General features: G+C 41.0%; 6 protein-coding genes across 6 annotated transcripts; all 6 read left to right on the plus strand.

Annotated features, from left to right (window-relative positions):
• Window positions 1–216: 216 nt before the first annotated feature.
• Window positions 217–1,423, plus strand: BCR41DRAFT_346255 (hypothetical protein). Its single transcript, XM_022022849.1, has one exon. It carries the CDS (start codon window positions 306–308, stop codon window positions 1,248–1,250), a length of 945 nt encoding a protein of 314 aa, XP_021885631.1. The 5' UTR covers window positions 217–305; the 3' UTR covers window positions 1,251–1,423.
• A 2,531-nt stretch (window positions 1,424–3,954) lies between these two features.
• BCR41DRAFT_317653 (hypothetical protein) lies at window positions 3,955–4,946 on the plus strand. The gene has a single exon (XM_022021286.1). It carries the CDS (start codon window positions 3,989–3,991, stop codon window positions 4,922–4,924), a length of 936 nt encoding a protein of 311 aa, XP_021885632.1. The 5' UTR covers window positions 3,955–3,988; the 3' UTR covers window positions 4,925–4,946.
• A 430-nt stretch (window positions 4,947–5,376) lies between these two features.
• BCR41DRAFT_409859 (NmrA family transcriptional regulator) lies at window positions 5,377–6,317 on the plus strand (the record flags this gene model as incomplete). The annotated part of the gene is made up of 2 exons (XM_022029419.1): window positions 5,377–5,567; window positions 5,648–6,317. The coding sequence occupies 2 exons, from the start codon at window positions 5,377–5,379 to the stop codon at window positions 6,315–6,317; spliced, it is 861 nt and encodes a 286-aa protein (XP_021885633.1).
• Window positions 6,318–8,165: 1,848 nt separating this feature from the next.
• On the plus strand, window positions 8,166–9,238 carry BCR41DRAFT_346257 (hypothetical protein). Its single transcript, XM_022022850.1, has one exon. It carries the CDS (start codon window positions 8,171–8,173, stop codon window positions 9,113–9,115), a length of 945 nt encoding a protein of 314 aa, XP_021885634.1. The 5' UTR covers window positions 8,166–8,170; the 3' UTR covers window positions 9,116–9,238.
• Window positions 9,239–10,051: 813 nt separating this feature from the next.
• Window positions 10,052–11,079, plus strand: BCR41DRAFT_418909 (hypothetical protein; the record flags this gene model as incomplete). Its single annotated transcript, XM_022029686.1, has 1 exon — window positions 10,052–11,079. Exon 1 carries the CDS (start codon window positions 10,138–10,140, stop codon window positions 11,077–11,079), a length of 942 nt encoding a protein of 313 aa, XP_021885635.1. The 5' UTR covers window positions 10,052–10,137.
• A 1,581-nt stretch (window positions 11,080–12,660) lies between these two features.
• Window positions 12,661–13,900, plus strand: BCR41DRAFT_418910 (hypothetical protein). The gene has a single exon (XM_022029687.1). The coding sequence runs from the start codon at window positions 12,750–12,752 to the stop codon at window positions 13,689–13,691; it is 942 nt and encodes a 313-aa protein (XP_021885636.1). The 5' UTR covers window positions 12,661–12,749; the 3' UTR covers window positions 13,692–13,900.
• Window positions 13,901–14,007: the final 107 nt, after the last annotated feature.

Genomic DNA, 14,007 nt, shown 5'->3' on the forward strand with positions numbered 1-14,007 from the left:
CTTGATAGCCATCCTTGAATGTGGTTCAAACTTGCTTGTGTTTGTTGCACAATTGCTATACCGCTGTTACGAGGGAACATGAATGAAATATCAGTAGTGGTAAATATGATATGTTTTGACACGTCGGCGGTATACCATATTAGTTAGCCATCAGTGATGAGGTGGAAATATAAAGACTTTAAAATGCAGTAAAAAGTATTTAAACAGATGCCTATGCTCATCACTTTCCTCCTCCTCCTTCAGCTTACATCATCCCTCTCAAGAAAAGAAGAACAGCCTTTACCTCATCGTCTCTCCAAAAAAAAATGAAACCATCGCCTAAAATCCTCGTCGTCTTTACAGCTACTGGCAAACAAGGAGGGTCTGTGATCAACTATGTTCTCAATCATCCAGAACTATCCAGGCAATACAAGATTCGGGCTGTGACCCGCGTCCCATCCAAACCAGCCGCGCAAGCCTTGCAGGAACGAGGAGTCGAGGTTGTCAAAGCGGATCTATTTGACAAAAAGTCGATCGACGCTGCTCTCAGTGGTGCCCATACTGTCTTTGCGAATATTGCCACCAGCTTTGATGAGAGTGTCTATCCTAAAGAAATGCTTCAAGGCAAGAATTTAGCGGATGCGGCCGTCGCCGCAGGAGTCCAGTATATCATCTATAGTACTTTACCACATACACGCGAAGTCAGCGATGGCAAACATGCTCATGCGGATGCTTTTAACGTCAAAGCCGACATTGAGGGGTACATTCGGTCTCTCCCCATCAAGAGCGCCATTTTCGCACCAAGCATGTTTTATCAAGACTTTTATCAAATGTTTTTTGTTCCTAAACGCCAAGATGACGGGACCTTTACCATATTCAGTGTTGTCTCTCCCGACAGTGGGATTTATTGTTTTGATGTTGTTGGTGACACAGGCAAGTTTGTGGGCGCTATTCTCGCAGAACCGGACAAGTTTAAGGGTAAAACCTTGTGTGCAGGAGCAGACTTTTGTACGCATGAGGAAATAGCAGAGATGATCAGTAAAGCGACAGGCAAGACGGTTAGGTACAAGCAAGTGTCTGTGGATGAGTTTGATCATATCATACCAAGCACTCATAGCAGAATTACCGCTGACGTTATGCTTTTCCTGGAGGAACACGGCTACTTTGGTCCAGAGGCGAAGGAGCGTGTCGCTTGGTCTACCAATCACATCCATGATAAGCTAACCACATTTGAAGAGTTCCTCCAGAAGAACCCTCTTCATCTGGAATGAGCATTCATGAGAAAATCCATTGATGTGTGTTCAAAACAAACTTCTCAGGATACAAATAGTATAAGCGAGTTCCAGTGCTGGTGAGATTCAAGTTAAGCATAAGCCTCAGATGGTGGATACATATTTCAGACGAGTAAAATATGCAGAGGTTCAGATAGTTTGCAAAATAAAAGCTTATTTCTATTCCTCAACTTCAACTTTCGTTGAAAAATAACACAGCATTCTTGAGTAATCTGGGAAGTGGATTTAGATCTAACATCCTACCTTCCATTCCCTATTACCATTAACCGAGGCCCATATTTTTATATCCAAAAAGAAAAAAAAAAAAAAAAAAAAAAAGAGTCCTAAGTTTCTGCGGTTCTTTTTTTTTCTTTGACTTGGTAGCCGTTCAACATCGACCATCTGAAACAGCCAACTTCATAAAATTTCTTGGAGCTACAGATCAACACGGGGTTCGCCACCAACCACGAAGCAAGTAGAACCATATTTTCATACTACTCGACGCCATCAGAATTTTCACACTACAAAACAGAGGAAATCTATCAGTAAATGCTGATGTCGTCATTTTTTTATGTCAGCTTCGGCCTTCTCCCAAGTATAAATCCAGAAGTTTGCCAAGACAGAAGTCATTAATGTGTCCATGCAGGAGCACTATTATCTGATTTTACAGTTCTTTAAGGGCTTACAGACAATAAAAAGCCATCGTTTCTTATGTCATTGCCCTATACCATGCGCTTATCAAATTCATCATTGATAATAAAACATATCCTGGAGCTTTGGGAACTTTTGGTTGACTTTTTCATCATACAATAAACCTTTTCTCTTAAAAGTTTGACAGCTATTTTAATTGGAACAACCGAGTAGTTTTCTAGAAGTGCTATTTATACGTGCTCCGTAGTCTCTTTCAAAATCGAAAAGAACAAAACGTCCATACGGGATAGACATCTCTATTGGTCAGAAGAGGCTTCACCTGGCGAAGTGTCTATACTCCAATAATATTGCATCGTCTACCCCCTAGTCTTCGATTTTTTGATTTGCGTGACCATTGTTATTCAACAATTTAATTCTTTATTCTACGGCTTTTCTAAACAAATCTCTTGTTACTGGGAAATGTCTGTCACTAAAAAGAGTGATAAGTTCAAATGGATGCAATATTATTGGAGATAAACATCGCATCAACCGAGCACTCTGGATCAATAGGAGCGTCTATTTCGTATAGACCTGAATCTCTATACGACTTTGAACATGCCTCTGCAGAGAGAGAGCAGTAGGAGCTGCTGTGGGGGTTGGCAAATTTCGAGGTCTACACGCACCTGCCATAGGACCTTAATGTGTATCATTCGGATCCAAAAGTGCGTTTTTTTTTTTTTTTTTTTTTTTTTTTTTTTGGTTTTGGAGACAATCTAAGAACATAACGGAGGGTTGAACAAATGATGGATTTAAAGAATGCATGGATCTGGTATACGTTGTCCAATTGAATCTCAGATGCATTTTAATGCCCCTTCAGACATTTTATATGTTAGTTCACTCCATTGGATTCTGATGGAGGAATAATACATGTACATGTATATGTTTCTCACGGGCCAGGGGTTTCCATACAAGAAAACCGCATTCTTTTTTTTTTTTTTTTTTTTTTTGATAACAAGGACCCTCAGGGTCATGGGATTTATTTTCAAGAAAACCGCATTCCTTATATTCTAATACAGTTGCCTAAAATCTCAAGCGCCCGTCATTCGAAGCAAATACGTTTAGAAGCTTTGGGTGACTTCTTGTGGGCTTTTCAACATTCAACCACCTATTCTTCTTAAATACTTGATGCATCAACTATGATTGCCAAAACTTATTTTCAAGCGCTGAAAGCAGCTATAGACTTTTGGAGTAACCACTAAAAGCGGCTTTAGAAAGCCCAGCCTTATCGATGCACATATGGGGAAGCCCATTTGAAGGGCTAACTGTCATAAGTGAGCTTCTGCATGTGTTTTTATTACTTTTATCAATATACTTCAATACTCTCGAGTAGGTTTAAATGGATAAAAGAATAGATGGATCTGTATGCGCCGTCTCATTCTTTCCTCGAGTAAATAATGCAAAGTGTGATGTCCACTGAATTTTCACACGACAAACCGCAGCATGAAGGTGTACAATGCATAAATAAGGCGGAGGGGCTTTTAACAAATGCCATTTTACCAGCCCTACAATGTTATCACCAAAAGTAAATGCACTACTATGAGGGATGAAGAAAAAAACGAAGAGATAACCCCTAGGCTCAACTCAACGCCTCCCTTCTCAACACACACAAAGAAAACGCCTACGAAGTGGCCTTAGTCACCCTGCATTTGCCAATTGAATACTCCTCCAATGGATGCATTGCCATCTATTGAACGCGGAAAAATCACTGGTCCGCGAGCCTTCATCCCTGAATGTGATTCTGAACTTTTTGTATTTGTCATTGATAGGTTTATTTTCACACAATGGTACACTTGTGTTACCCACCATTGAGCTAGTTGTGTTACTAGCTTTATGCCTTACTAGTGCCGACGATACACCGTGCTGAGAAACGTCAATAGTGAAAGATGAACACTCCATTGGAGGAAAAAAATCGTGGTAACAATAGCACAGAAAATATAAATATCTTAGTATTCATCACTTTCCTTGTCAATCCACGTCTTCAAGCTACACCATCATTAATAACAAATCTTTATAGCCTCATAACCTTTTCAAAAAAAAAAAAAAAAAAAATGAAGTCAACGCCTAAAATCCTCGTCGTATTTGGAGCCACTGGTCGACAAGGAGGGTCTGTTATCAACTATGTCCTCAATCATCCAGAGCTATCCAAGCAATTCAAGCTTAGAGCTGTGACACGCGTTCCCTCTAAGCCAGTCGCACAAGCCTTACAGCAACGAGGAGTTGAGGTCGTCAAAGGAGACCTGTATGACAAAGAGTCACTCAAGGATGCTCTCAGAGGTGCATATACTGTCTTTGGGGCTACTTTCACGGAATATGACGACAGTCTCTATGCTAAAGAAATCATTCAAGGCAAGAATTTAGCAGATGCAGTTGACGCCGCAGGTGTCCAATATATCATCTTTAGCACTTCGCGGCACCCAGGAGAAACCTCCAATGGCAAACACCCTCATGTGCACGGTCTCAACGCCAAGGCCAACATCGAAAAATACATTCGCTCTCTCCCCATCAAGAGCGCCTTTTTCTTACCAAGCATCTTTTTTCAGAACTTTTACAGCTTTTTTACTATCCCTCAGCCCCAAGGTGATGGAACCTTTACGATATTCAATGTAGTCTCTCCTCAGAGCGTATTTGAGTTTTTTGATCCTGTTGCTGACACAGGCAAATTTGTGGGTGCTATTCTCGCAGAACCGGAAAAGTTCGAAAGCAAAACCCTGTGTGCAGCAGCAACCTTTTGCTCATTTGAGGAAGTAGCAGGGATGATCAGTAAAGCAACAGGCAAGATCGTAAAGTACAAGCAGGTGCCTGTGAATGAGTTTAATCATACCATACCGGCGACTTACAGCCAATGCTTCATCCATATTATGCTTTACCTGGAGGAGTTTGGTTTTTTTGAATCAAAGGAGCATGTAGAATGGTCTACAGAAAATATTCATGACAAACTGACCACATTTGAGGAGTTCCTCCTGAAGAACCCTCTCCATCTGTAATGATCCATCAATGTATGAGCCCAAAATAAAAAAGTTAAAAAATATACAACGTTGTTGAATGACCCGTCTACATTCATGGCTTGGAGGAGTGCACTTCAATACATAATCATTTATTTTAAGCCTATTTCTTCCTAGAGACACCAAGAGAAGAGTGGCAGAATATTCTATCCAGTTCTGATAATTTGATCTTTGCACAGCAAGAGTAAGTTGATAGAGGAGCTTGTTACTATTCTTTAAGATCACCAGATCGATTTGCGATTTTGTCGCTCTGAGAAAAGGCAGGATTATTAGCTGTACCATACTATCGCCTAACACTTACCGAAGAGGAACGAGTCCAATGACAGGGAAAAGATGACGCTGGTGTCCCCGTGGTGGCACGCAGCACAAAAAAATCTATTTAAACAGATGGCAATGTCCTTAACAGCCTTTATAGCCTCGTTACAAAAAAAAAAATGTCCTCATCCTCTGAGACCCTCGCCATCTTTGGAGCCACTGGTCAACAAGGAGGATCTGTTATTAACTATGTCCTCAATCATCCGGAGCTGTCCAAGCAATTCGTGATTCGAGCTGTGACTCGCAATCCCTCCAAACCAGCCGCCCAAGTCTTGCAACAGCAAGGTGTTGAGGTCGTCAAAGGAGATCTGTATGATAAAGATCGCTCAAGCATGCTCTCAGAGGTGTGCACACTATCTTTGGCCTAACTTTCACGAGTTTTGACGACAGCCTCTATGCTAAAGAAATCATTCAAGGCAAGAATTTAGCGGACGCAGCTGTCGCCGTAGCTGTCCAGTATATCATTTTTAGCACTGTGCAGCACGCAGGTGAAGTCTCTAGTGGCAAGCATTCTCACGTCCATGCTTTCAACGCCAAGGCCAACATCGAGAAATACATTCGCTCTCTCCCCATCAAGAGCGCCTTTTTTGGGCCAAGCTTCTTCTATCAAGACTTTGCCAGCACATTTTTTGTCCCTCAACGCCAAGACAATGGGACCTTTACGATATTCAATGTAGTCTCTCCTCAGAGCGTATTTGAGTTTTTTGATCCTGTTGCTGACACAGGCAAATTTGTGGGTGCTATTCTTGCAGAACCGGACAAATTTGAAGGTGAAACCTTATATGCAGCAGCAACCTTTTGCTCATTTGAGGAAGCAGCAGAGATGATCAGTAAATCGACAGGCAAGACTGTCAAGTATAAGCAGGTATCTGCTGATGAGTTTTATCAAGCCATGCCAGCTCTTAGCAGTATCAACGTTCACCTTATGCTTTTCGTGGAAGAGTTTGGTTTTTTGGGTCCAAAGGGAAAGGAGCTTGCCGAACGGTCTACCAAGAACATCCATGCGAAATTGACGACATTTGAAGAGTACCTCCAGAAGAACCCTCTCGATCTTCAGTGAGCAATAAAAATGTATGCACGAAATTTGGAACACAAGTGTTCCAGGTTTTTATGGGTACTAAATGCATGCCACACCATATGATAAGTGTGATTTTAAAACTAGCACCAGGTAGGAAACCAGCACTGATTCTGTAGATGTATTCGAAAAACGGCAAAAACCTCCTAATATAAATTGAAGCGCGAATCGACTTCCTTTAAGTAAGGAGTCTCATAGCCAGTTATTGAGAAAAACCTTTTTATTTGCAAATCGAAGAAAACATTTATAATTTGTATGGTCACGATGCGAACCATGGAAGCTCAGTGCCAGTTTCCACCTTCTTTGAAGAAATAAATTAAATGCATGCAGGAGGCTTGTATCCATTCTGGCAAATCTTTTAGGGGTGTCCCATTGGTATAAAGGCTAATAAATGTCAACAATACCTTGTTTTCTCCTTTTTCCTTACATCATTGTCTAATAGCGAGCCCTCATCGAATCCTTCATCAAAAACAGAATATTTCCAGATGGTTTGCGGGGTACAGTGTGCTTTTTACCACACATTGGCTCTTTTTTCTTTTAATGCTTTACACCTGTTTAAGCCCTGGTAGGTTTCTACAAGCGATTTTATAACCATGCATCAACAACGGTTATAAAATTATAAAACTATAAAACCTCGCTTGCAAGCGTCGAAAGCTCCAATATGTTTTTGAAGCTACTATTGCAAGCAGCTATAGGGAGCCTAGCTTGATTAATACATTTGAAATGCGCTTGTCAGAGGGTTGACCTATTTCAAACGTACAGATGGACATTTCATTTGCTTCTCTCAAATAACCAAAAAAAATGTCTAAGTTTGAAACCCCTAATAATATTTGATAACCGTAACGTGCATAAGCAATGCATGACTAACGCAGAACGTTATGGAGCAACTTATAGCTAAACAGGTTTGCTGGATTGATTAGTCAATCCAGCTCAACGATGTACTATTATAAGGAAAGGCAGAGCTATGAGGAATGATTCAATGCTTACTGCATGTAAACAGCCTCGACCCAAACCCTGCTAAAAACATCTTACCAAGGACCTTTAGTAATCCTACACATGCCCAATTGCACGTTCCCTGCTTTACGAAGACGACAATGAGTGTCTCATGTTTATTATCCGAATTAGCGACCTGTTCTGTCCCACCTCTTTTCTCCCCTCGTGGTTTTTTGCTTTCTTATCTTTCCCATCGAAAGGTGTAGACCAGAGACAGCTGTGGCTGGGATTCATTTTTCTTTGTTTCTATGGTTTTAGTTGGATCCCCAAGTGGAAAGTAAAGAGAGATAACGCAGTAAGAGTTGCTGTTCTTGGTTCGTGGTAGATATATCTGGCAACCATCGATCTAATACGAAAGGAAATAATTCGCGAAGAGCGTTTCATCTATGAATGGGCTCTGACTTTTTTTCAGTCGTGGTTCATATTGTTTTAGTCACGTGTAGAGGGTTCGCCACCAACTATTTAACGAGCAACAGCTCAGGAAAATCCGGCTCCTTGTTCCTTATTTTTACACAAGAGCCATTTGAGTACTGACTGTTCTCGTCCAGTCTTAGAGTAGTGTGTGTGTTCTTTTATTGTGTTAGAATTATTTTATCTATCTGCAGCTGGAAGTGACCGGCTTCATAATCCACCAAAACGACCGCATCTGCCCCTAAATTTTGCAACAATATGATGCACTCAGCATGTGCACCGCACTGAAATAAAATAAAAAATAAAAAATAAAATCTAGATATCTACCTACGTTTATCGTTTTCCTTCTCAATTAAATAGCGCCTACAAGTTGCACTATCTACATGTACCTTATTAATAAAAACAATATTCTGTGATCTCATCACCCCCAAAGAATGAAGCTAGCGCCTAAAATATTGGTAGTATTTGGAGCTACTGGTCGACAAGGAGGATCTGTCGTCAACTATGTCCTCAATCATCCAGAACTATCCAGGCAATACAAGATTCGAGCAGTTACACGCGTCCCACCCAAACCAGCCGCGCAAGCCTTGCAGGAACGAGGAGTCGAGGTTGTCAAAGCGGATCTATTTGACAAAAAGTCGATCGACGCTGCTCTCAGTGGTGCCCATACTGTCTTTGCGAATATTGCCACCAGCTTTGATGAGAGTGTCTATCCTAAAGAAATGCTTCAAGGCAAGAATTTAGCGGATGCGGCCGTCGCCGCAGGAGTCCAGTATATCATCTATAGTACTTTACCACATACACGCGAAGTCAGCGATGGCAAACATGCTCATGCGGATGCTTTTAACGTCAAAGCCGACATTGAGGGGTACATTCGGTCTCTCCCCATCAAGAGCGCCATTTTCGCACCAAGCATGTTTTATCAAGACTTTTATCAAATGTTTTTTGTTCCTAAACGCCAAGATGACGGGACCTTTACCATATTCAGTGTTGTCTCTCCCGACAGTGGGATTTATTGTTTTGATGTTGTTGGTGACACAGGCAAGTTTGTGGGCGCTATTCTCGCAGAACCGGACAAGTTTAAGGGTAAAACCTTGTGTGCAGGAGCAGACTTTTGTACGCATGAGGAAATAGCAGAGATGATCAGTAAAGCGACAGGCAAGACGGTTAGGTACAAGCAAGTGTCTGTGGATGAGTTTGATCATATCATACCAAGCACTCATAGCAGAATTACCGCTGACGTTATGCTTTTCCTGGAGGAACACGGCTACTTTGGTCCAGAGGCGAAGGAGCGTGTCGCTTGGTCTACCAATCACATCCATGATAAGCTAACCACATTTGAAGAGTTCCTCCAGAAGAACCCTCTTCATCTGGAATGAGCATTCATGAGAAAATCCATTGATGTGTGTTCAAAACAAACTTCTCAGGATACAAATAGTATAAGCGAGTTCCAGTGCTGGTGAGATTCAAGTTAAGCATAAGCCCCAGATGGTGGATACATATTTTCAGACGAGTAAAATATGCATAGGTTCGAATGGCTTGCAAGCTGATAGTTTATTACTATTCTTCAACACTTATTAGTAATATGAACAGAAAAGCATACTATTCAAGGAAGCTGACCTTCGATATATCATCGTCCATTCTCAAAACGAAGATATAGATCATGCTTATTTATTCTGTAGCTTCAACCATCTAAATGGGGAAAAATATAAACCTATGCAATGCATAACTAAGATAGTAAACTAACAATGTTTTAGCCTATTCAGATTTTCCAAAGCGATTAGGCATTATCAGCTCTACGATGCTGTCACTATAAGGAAAAGCAGTATCGTGAGGAAAGATCTGTTAATTGTCATATTGTCACAAAGGCCTGCCGCCTATGAGGTAAAAAAAATAAAAAGCAGAATATGAGGTCACTCTGTTTATGTCCGATTGAAAACTCCCTGAATTCGATGCTCACTGATCTGACGCGGACAAAAAAAAAAATAAAAATCAGCGGGAGCTTTACATCCCTGAATGTGGTTCTGACTTTTTGCATTTGTCATGCGCCTTGACATGTCCTCCAACTCGTTTGGTCAGTGATTCATATATTTTCTATTCAAAAAACGATGATTGAATTGATTTGGTGGCTGATTTTGACATTTCACCCTCCGTGACGAACTGGTCCCAAGGAATATAATTGGCTCCCAATTCAATCAAAAAATATGTGAATCGCTGACCAAATGGGACGGAGTATACTGTATCAATGGTGAGAGGTGTGCACTGCACTGAAAAAAAAGAAAAAAAAATATTTAAACAGATGCCAGTGTTCACCACTTTCCCCTTCACAACTCAAGTTTTCCAATACTTTTATAGCTCTATCGCCTTCTCAAAAAAAAAAATAAAAAATAAAAAATAAAAAATGAAGCCATCACCTAAAATCCTCGCCGTATTTGGAGCTACTGGTCGGCAAGGAGGATCTGTTGTCGACTATGTCCTCAGCCATCCAGAGCTATCCAAGCAATTCAAGATCCGAGCTGTGACGCGCGTCCCTTCAAAGCCAGCTGCTCAAGCCTTGCAGGAGCGAGGAGTCGAGGTCGTTAAAGGAGATCTGTTTGATAAAGAGTCGATCGATGCTGCTCTCAGAGGGGCACATACTGTCTTTGGGATTATCCCAACGAATTTTGATGACAGCGTCTGTACTAAAGAAGCCATTCAAGGCAAGGTGTTGGTAGACGCAGTCGTCACTGCAGGCGTCCAGTATATCATCTTTAGCACTTTACGGCATGCACATGATACCTCCAATGGCAAACATACTGACGCCCATGCTCTCAACGCCAAAGGCGAGGTTGAGAAATACATCCGCTCTCTCCCCATCAAGAGCGCCTTTTTCGCACCAAGCATATTTTATCAAGACTTTTCCAACATCTTCTTTGTTCCTAAACTTCAAAGCGATGGAACCTTCACGATATTTGGTGTGAACTCTCCTCAGGGTGTGTTTGAGTTTTTCGATGTTAGAGACACAGGCAAATTTGTGGGTGCTATCCTTGCAGAGCCGGAGAAGTTTGAGGGCAAAACCTTGTGTGCAGCAGCAACACTGTGCTCTTTTGAAGAAGCAGCAGAGATGATCAGTAGAGCAACAGGCAAGACTGTCAAGTATAAGCAGCTATCTGTGGATGAGTTTGATCGTGTTATGCCAACGACTCACAGCAGAATCACCGCCTACAGTATGCTTTACTTGGAGGAATTCGGCTTCTTTGGTCCAGAAGGAAAGGAGCTTATTGAATGGTCAACCAAAAATATACATGACAAGTTAACCACGCTTGAAGAGTTCCTTCAAAAGGACCCTCCCCATCTGCAGTGATCTATCAATATGTGCAATCAAAGTGACCAAAATAAAGAGACTGAGCCAATGATATACTGCTTCTATTGAATAATTTGTCCATGTCTATGAAGTGAATCACTGATGTGTATTCAAAACAAAGTTCGCGGGATACAAGCAGCATAAAAAGTGCAGTAAACCTCTGGGCCATATGAAGCGCGAGCTCTAGTGCTACTGATCCAATGTAAATAAAGCTCAAGCTACAGTGAGCGAGGGCTTTCTAGAAGAATAGAAATAGTGTCTGCGGCAGAGAGTCATCGACAAATATTTTTTAAAATCTGTCGATGGATCAAAAACACTAATTGTCTGAATTGAGAGTATTTATCCAATTTAAAAATCTTGAAAACATTTTTGTTGACAACTTTCTGGTAAGGACTACTCTATGCATAACCTGAAATGACTTTCGAGATGAAATGAAGGATTATATATTATATACTATTCCTCTATCTTTGATGAATAAAAAAAAAAGTTGACTTTAAGTATCTGTTTCTATTATTTTTATTTTTATTATCATTTTTGTTTCTATATTCATCCTTATACTCATTTTTATTTTATCTCAATTTTTATTTTTGTTTTTCTTTTTGCAAAATTGATCAGAGCAACAGAACAGCCGTCTTCTACGTACCCCTTCGTTTTATACTTGCTGAAAGAGTTGGCCTTTAGCTACAATACATAGGTCGGCTACAGGGGATCCGTCATGAAACGAGGTTTTAAGCTCCCAGTGTCATTTTTTTTGGCATAGTCTCCGCCCCTTTTTTAGAATGCAACGTACTCATGCATACGGCGGAGCATTTCACACTTTTTCTCAGAGTCTAGGGATTTCCAAGCGTTCATTGGATTCACCATTGGATATAAAATACTTCGGGGGACTTTTAGTGGGCTTTTCACCACACAACCGCCTATTCTTCTTGAGTACTTGATACTTATTTTAAAATGGGGAGCTCAGATAGTTTCAAAGAGCTGAATTTATGTTCATGCAACAACCACCATCATCAGCTCTCGCTTTCAAGTGTTGAAAGCAGCAAGAGGCTTTTGAAATAAGTAAGGAGAAAATGTGATGGGGATTTTACTCAGGACTGCCGCACTTCTCAAGATGGGTTGGAGTGGATCCATGGCTCTGGTAGGCATAATCTAGTTGGGCCCGAGGTACATGCACCTTCTTTTGAAAGGGCACTTTTTTGCGTCTTTTTTTTCTTTCTTCAGGCAGGTCCATTTAGAAGGTCCTTCACCCTTTATGAATGTATGCAACACATTACTAAGATAGTAAGCTGACGGAGTTTTTAGCCTATTAAGGTTTTCCAAAGCGATTAGGAAAAGCAGTATTGTGAGGAAAGATTTTTTAATTGTCACATTGTCACACAAGCCTTGCTACCGCCTTATGAGGTCTTTATGTCTTATTGAAAACTCTGGACAAAAAAAATAAAAATCAGCGGAAGCTTTACATGAATGTGATTCTGACTTTTTGCATTTGTCATGCGCCTTGACATACTGTATCAATGGTGAGAGGTGTGCACTGCACTGAAAAAAAAGAAAAAAAAATATTTAAACAGATGCCAGTGTTCACCTCTTTCCCCTTCACAACTCAAGTTTTCCAATACTTTTATAGCTCTATCGCCTTCTCAAAAAAAAAAATAAAAAATAAAAAATAAAAAATGAAGCCATCACCTAAAATCCTCGCCGTATTTGGAGCTACTGGTCGGCAAGGAGGATCTGTTGTCGACTATGTCCTCAGCCATCCAGAGCTATCCAAGCAATTCAAGATCCGAGCTGTGACGCGCGTCCCTTCAAAGCCAGCTGCTCAAGCCTTGCAGGAGCGAGGAGTCGAGGTCGTTAAAGGAGATCTGTTTGATAAAGAGTCGATCGATGCTGCTCTCAGAGGGGCACATACTGTCTTTGGGATTATCCCAACGAATTTTGATGATAGCTTATATGTTGTAGAAGATCTTCTAGGCAAGATGTTAGCAGATGCAGTCGTCGCCTCTGGCGCCCAGTATTTTATTTTCAGCACTTTATGGCATGCACATGATACCTCCAATGGCAAACATACTGACGCCCATGCTTTCAACGCTAAAGGCGACATTGAGAAATACATCCGCTCTCTCCCCATCAAGAGCGCCTTTTTTGCGCCGAGCGTCTTTTATCAAGACTTTTCCAACATCTTCTTTGTTCCTAAACGCCAAGATGATGGAACCTTTGCGATATTCAGTGTGACCTCTCCTCAGAGTGTGTTTGAGTTTTTCGATGTTAGAGACACAGGCAAATTTGTGGGTGCTATCCTTGCAGAGCCGGAGAAGTTTGAGGGCAAAACCTTGTGTGCAGCAGCAACACTGTGCTCTTTTGAAGAAGCAGCAGAGATGATCAGTAGAGCAACAGGCAAGACTGTCAAGTATAAGCAGCTATCTGTGGATGAGTTTGATCGTGTTATGCCAACGACTCACAGCAGAACCACCGCTTACGGCATGCTTTACTTGGAGGAATTCGGCTTCTTTGGTCCAGAAGGAAAGGAGCTTATTGAATGGTCAACCAAAAATATACATGACAAGTTAACCACGCTTGAAGAGTTCCTTCAAAAGGGCCCTCCCTATCTGCAGTGATCTATCAATATGTGCAATCAAAGCACTCAAGATAAAGAAGTCGAGCCAATGATATACTATGTCCTTGAAATGAATCATTGGTGTATGCTCAAAGCAAGTTTATGTAGCAAGAGTACGTCCTTTCTAAATGAGTAAAACATGCATAAATTCAAATGGTTCATCTTCCCAAGATCAAATGAAGGGGTTGTTTAATACTCTTCTATGGTTGCATAAAAAAGAGTTGACTATTAGGTTCATGCATCCCCTTTTTTTCTTCTAGCAAATAAACAAATTGAATGGAGCAACAAAACAGCCATCCACGATGTTACTCTTTCGT

This window comes from Lobosporangium transversale, assembly GCF_002105155.1.
Source record: "Lobosporangium transversale strain NRRL 3116 chromosome Unknown BCR41scaffold_3, whole genome shotgun sequence".
Classification (NCBI taxonomy): domain Eukaryota; kingdom Fungi; phylum Mortierellomycota; class Mortierellomycetes; order Mortierellales; family Mortierellaceae; genus Lobosporangium; species Lobosporangium transversale.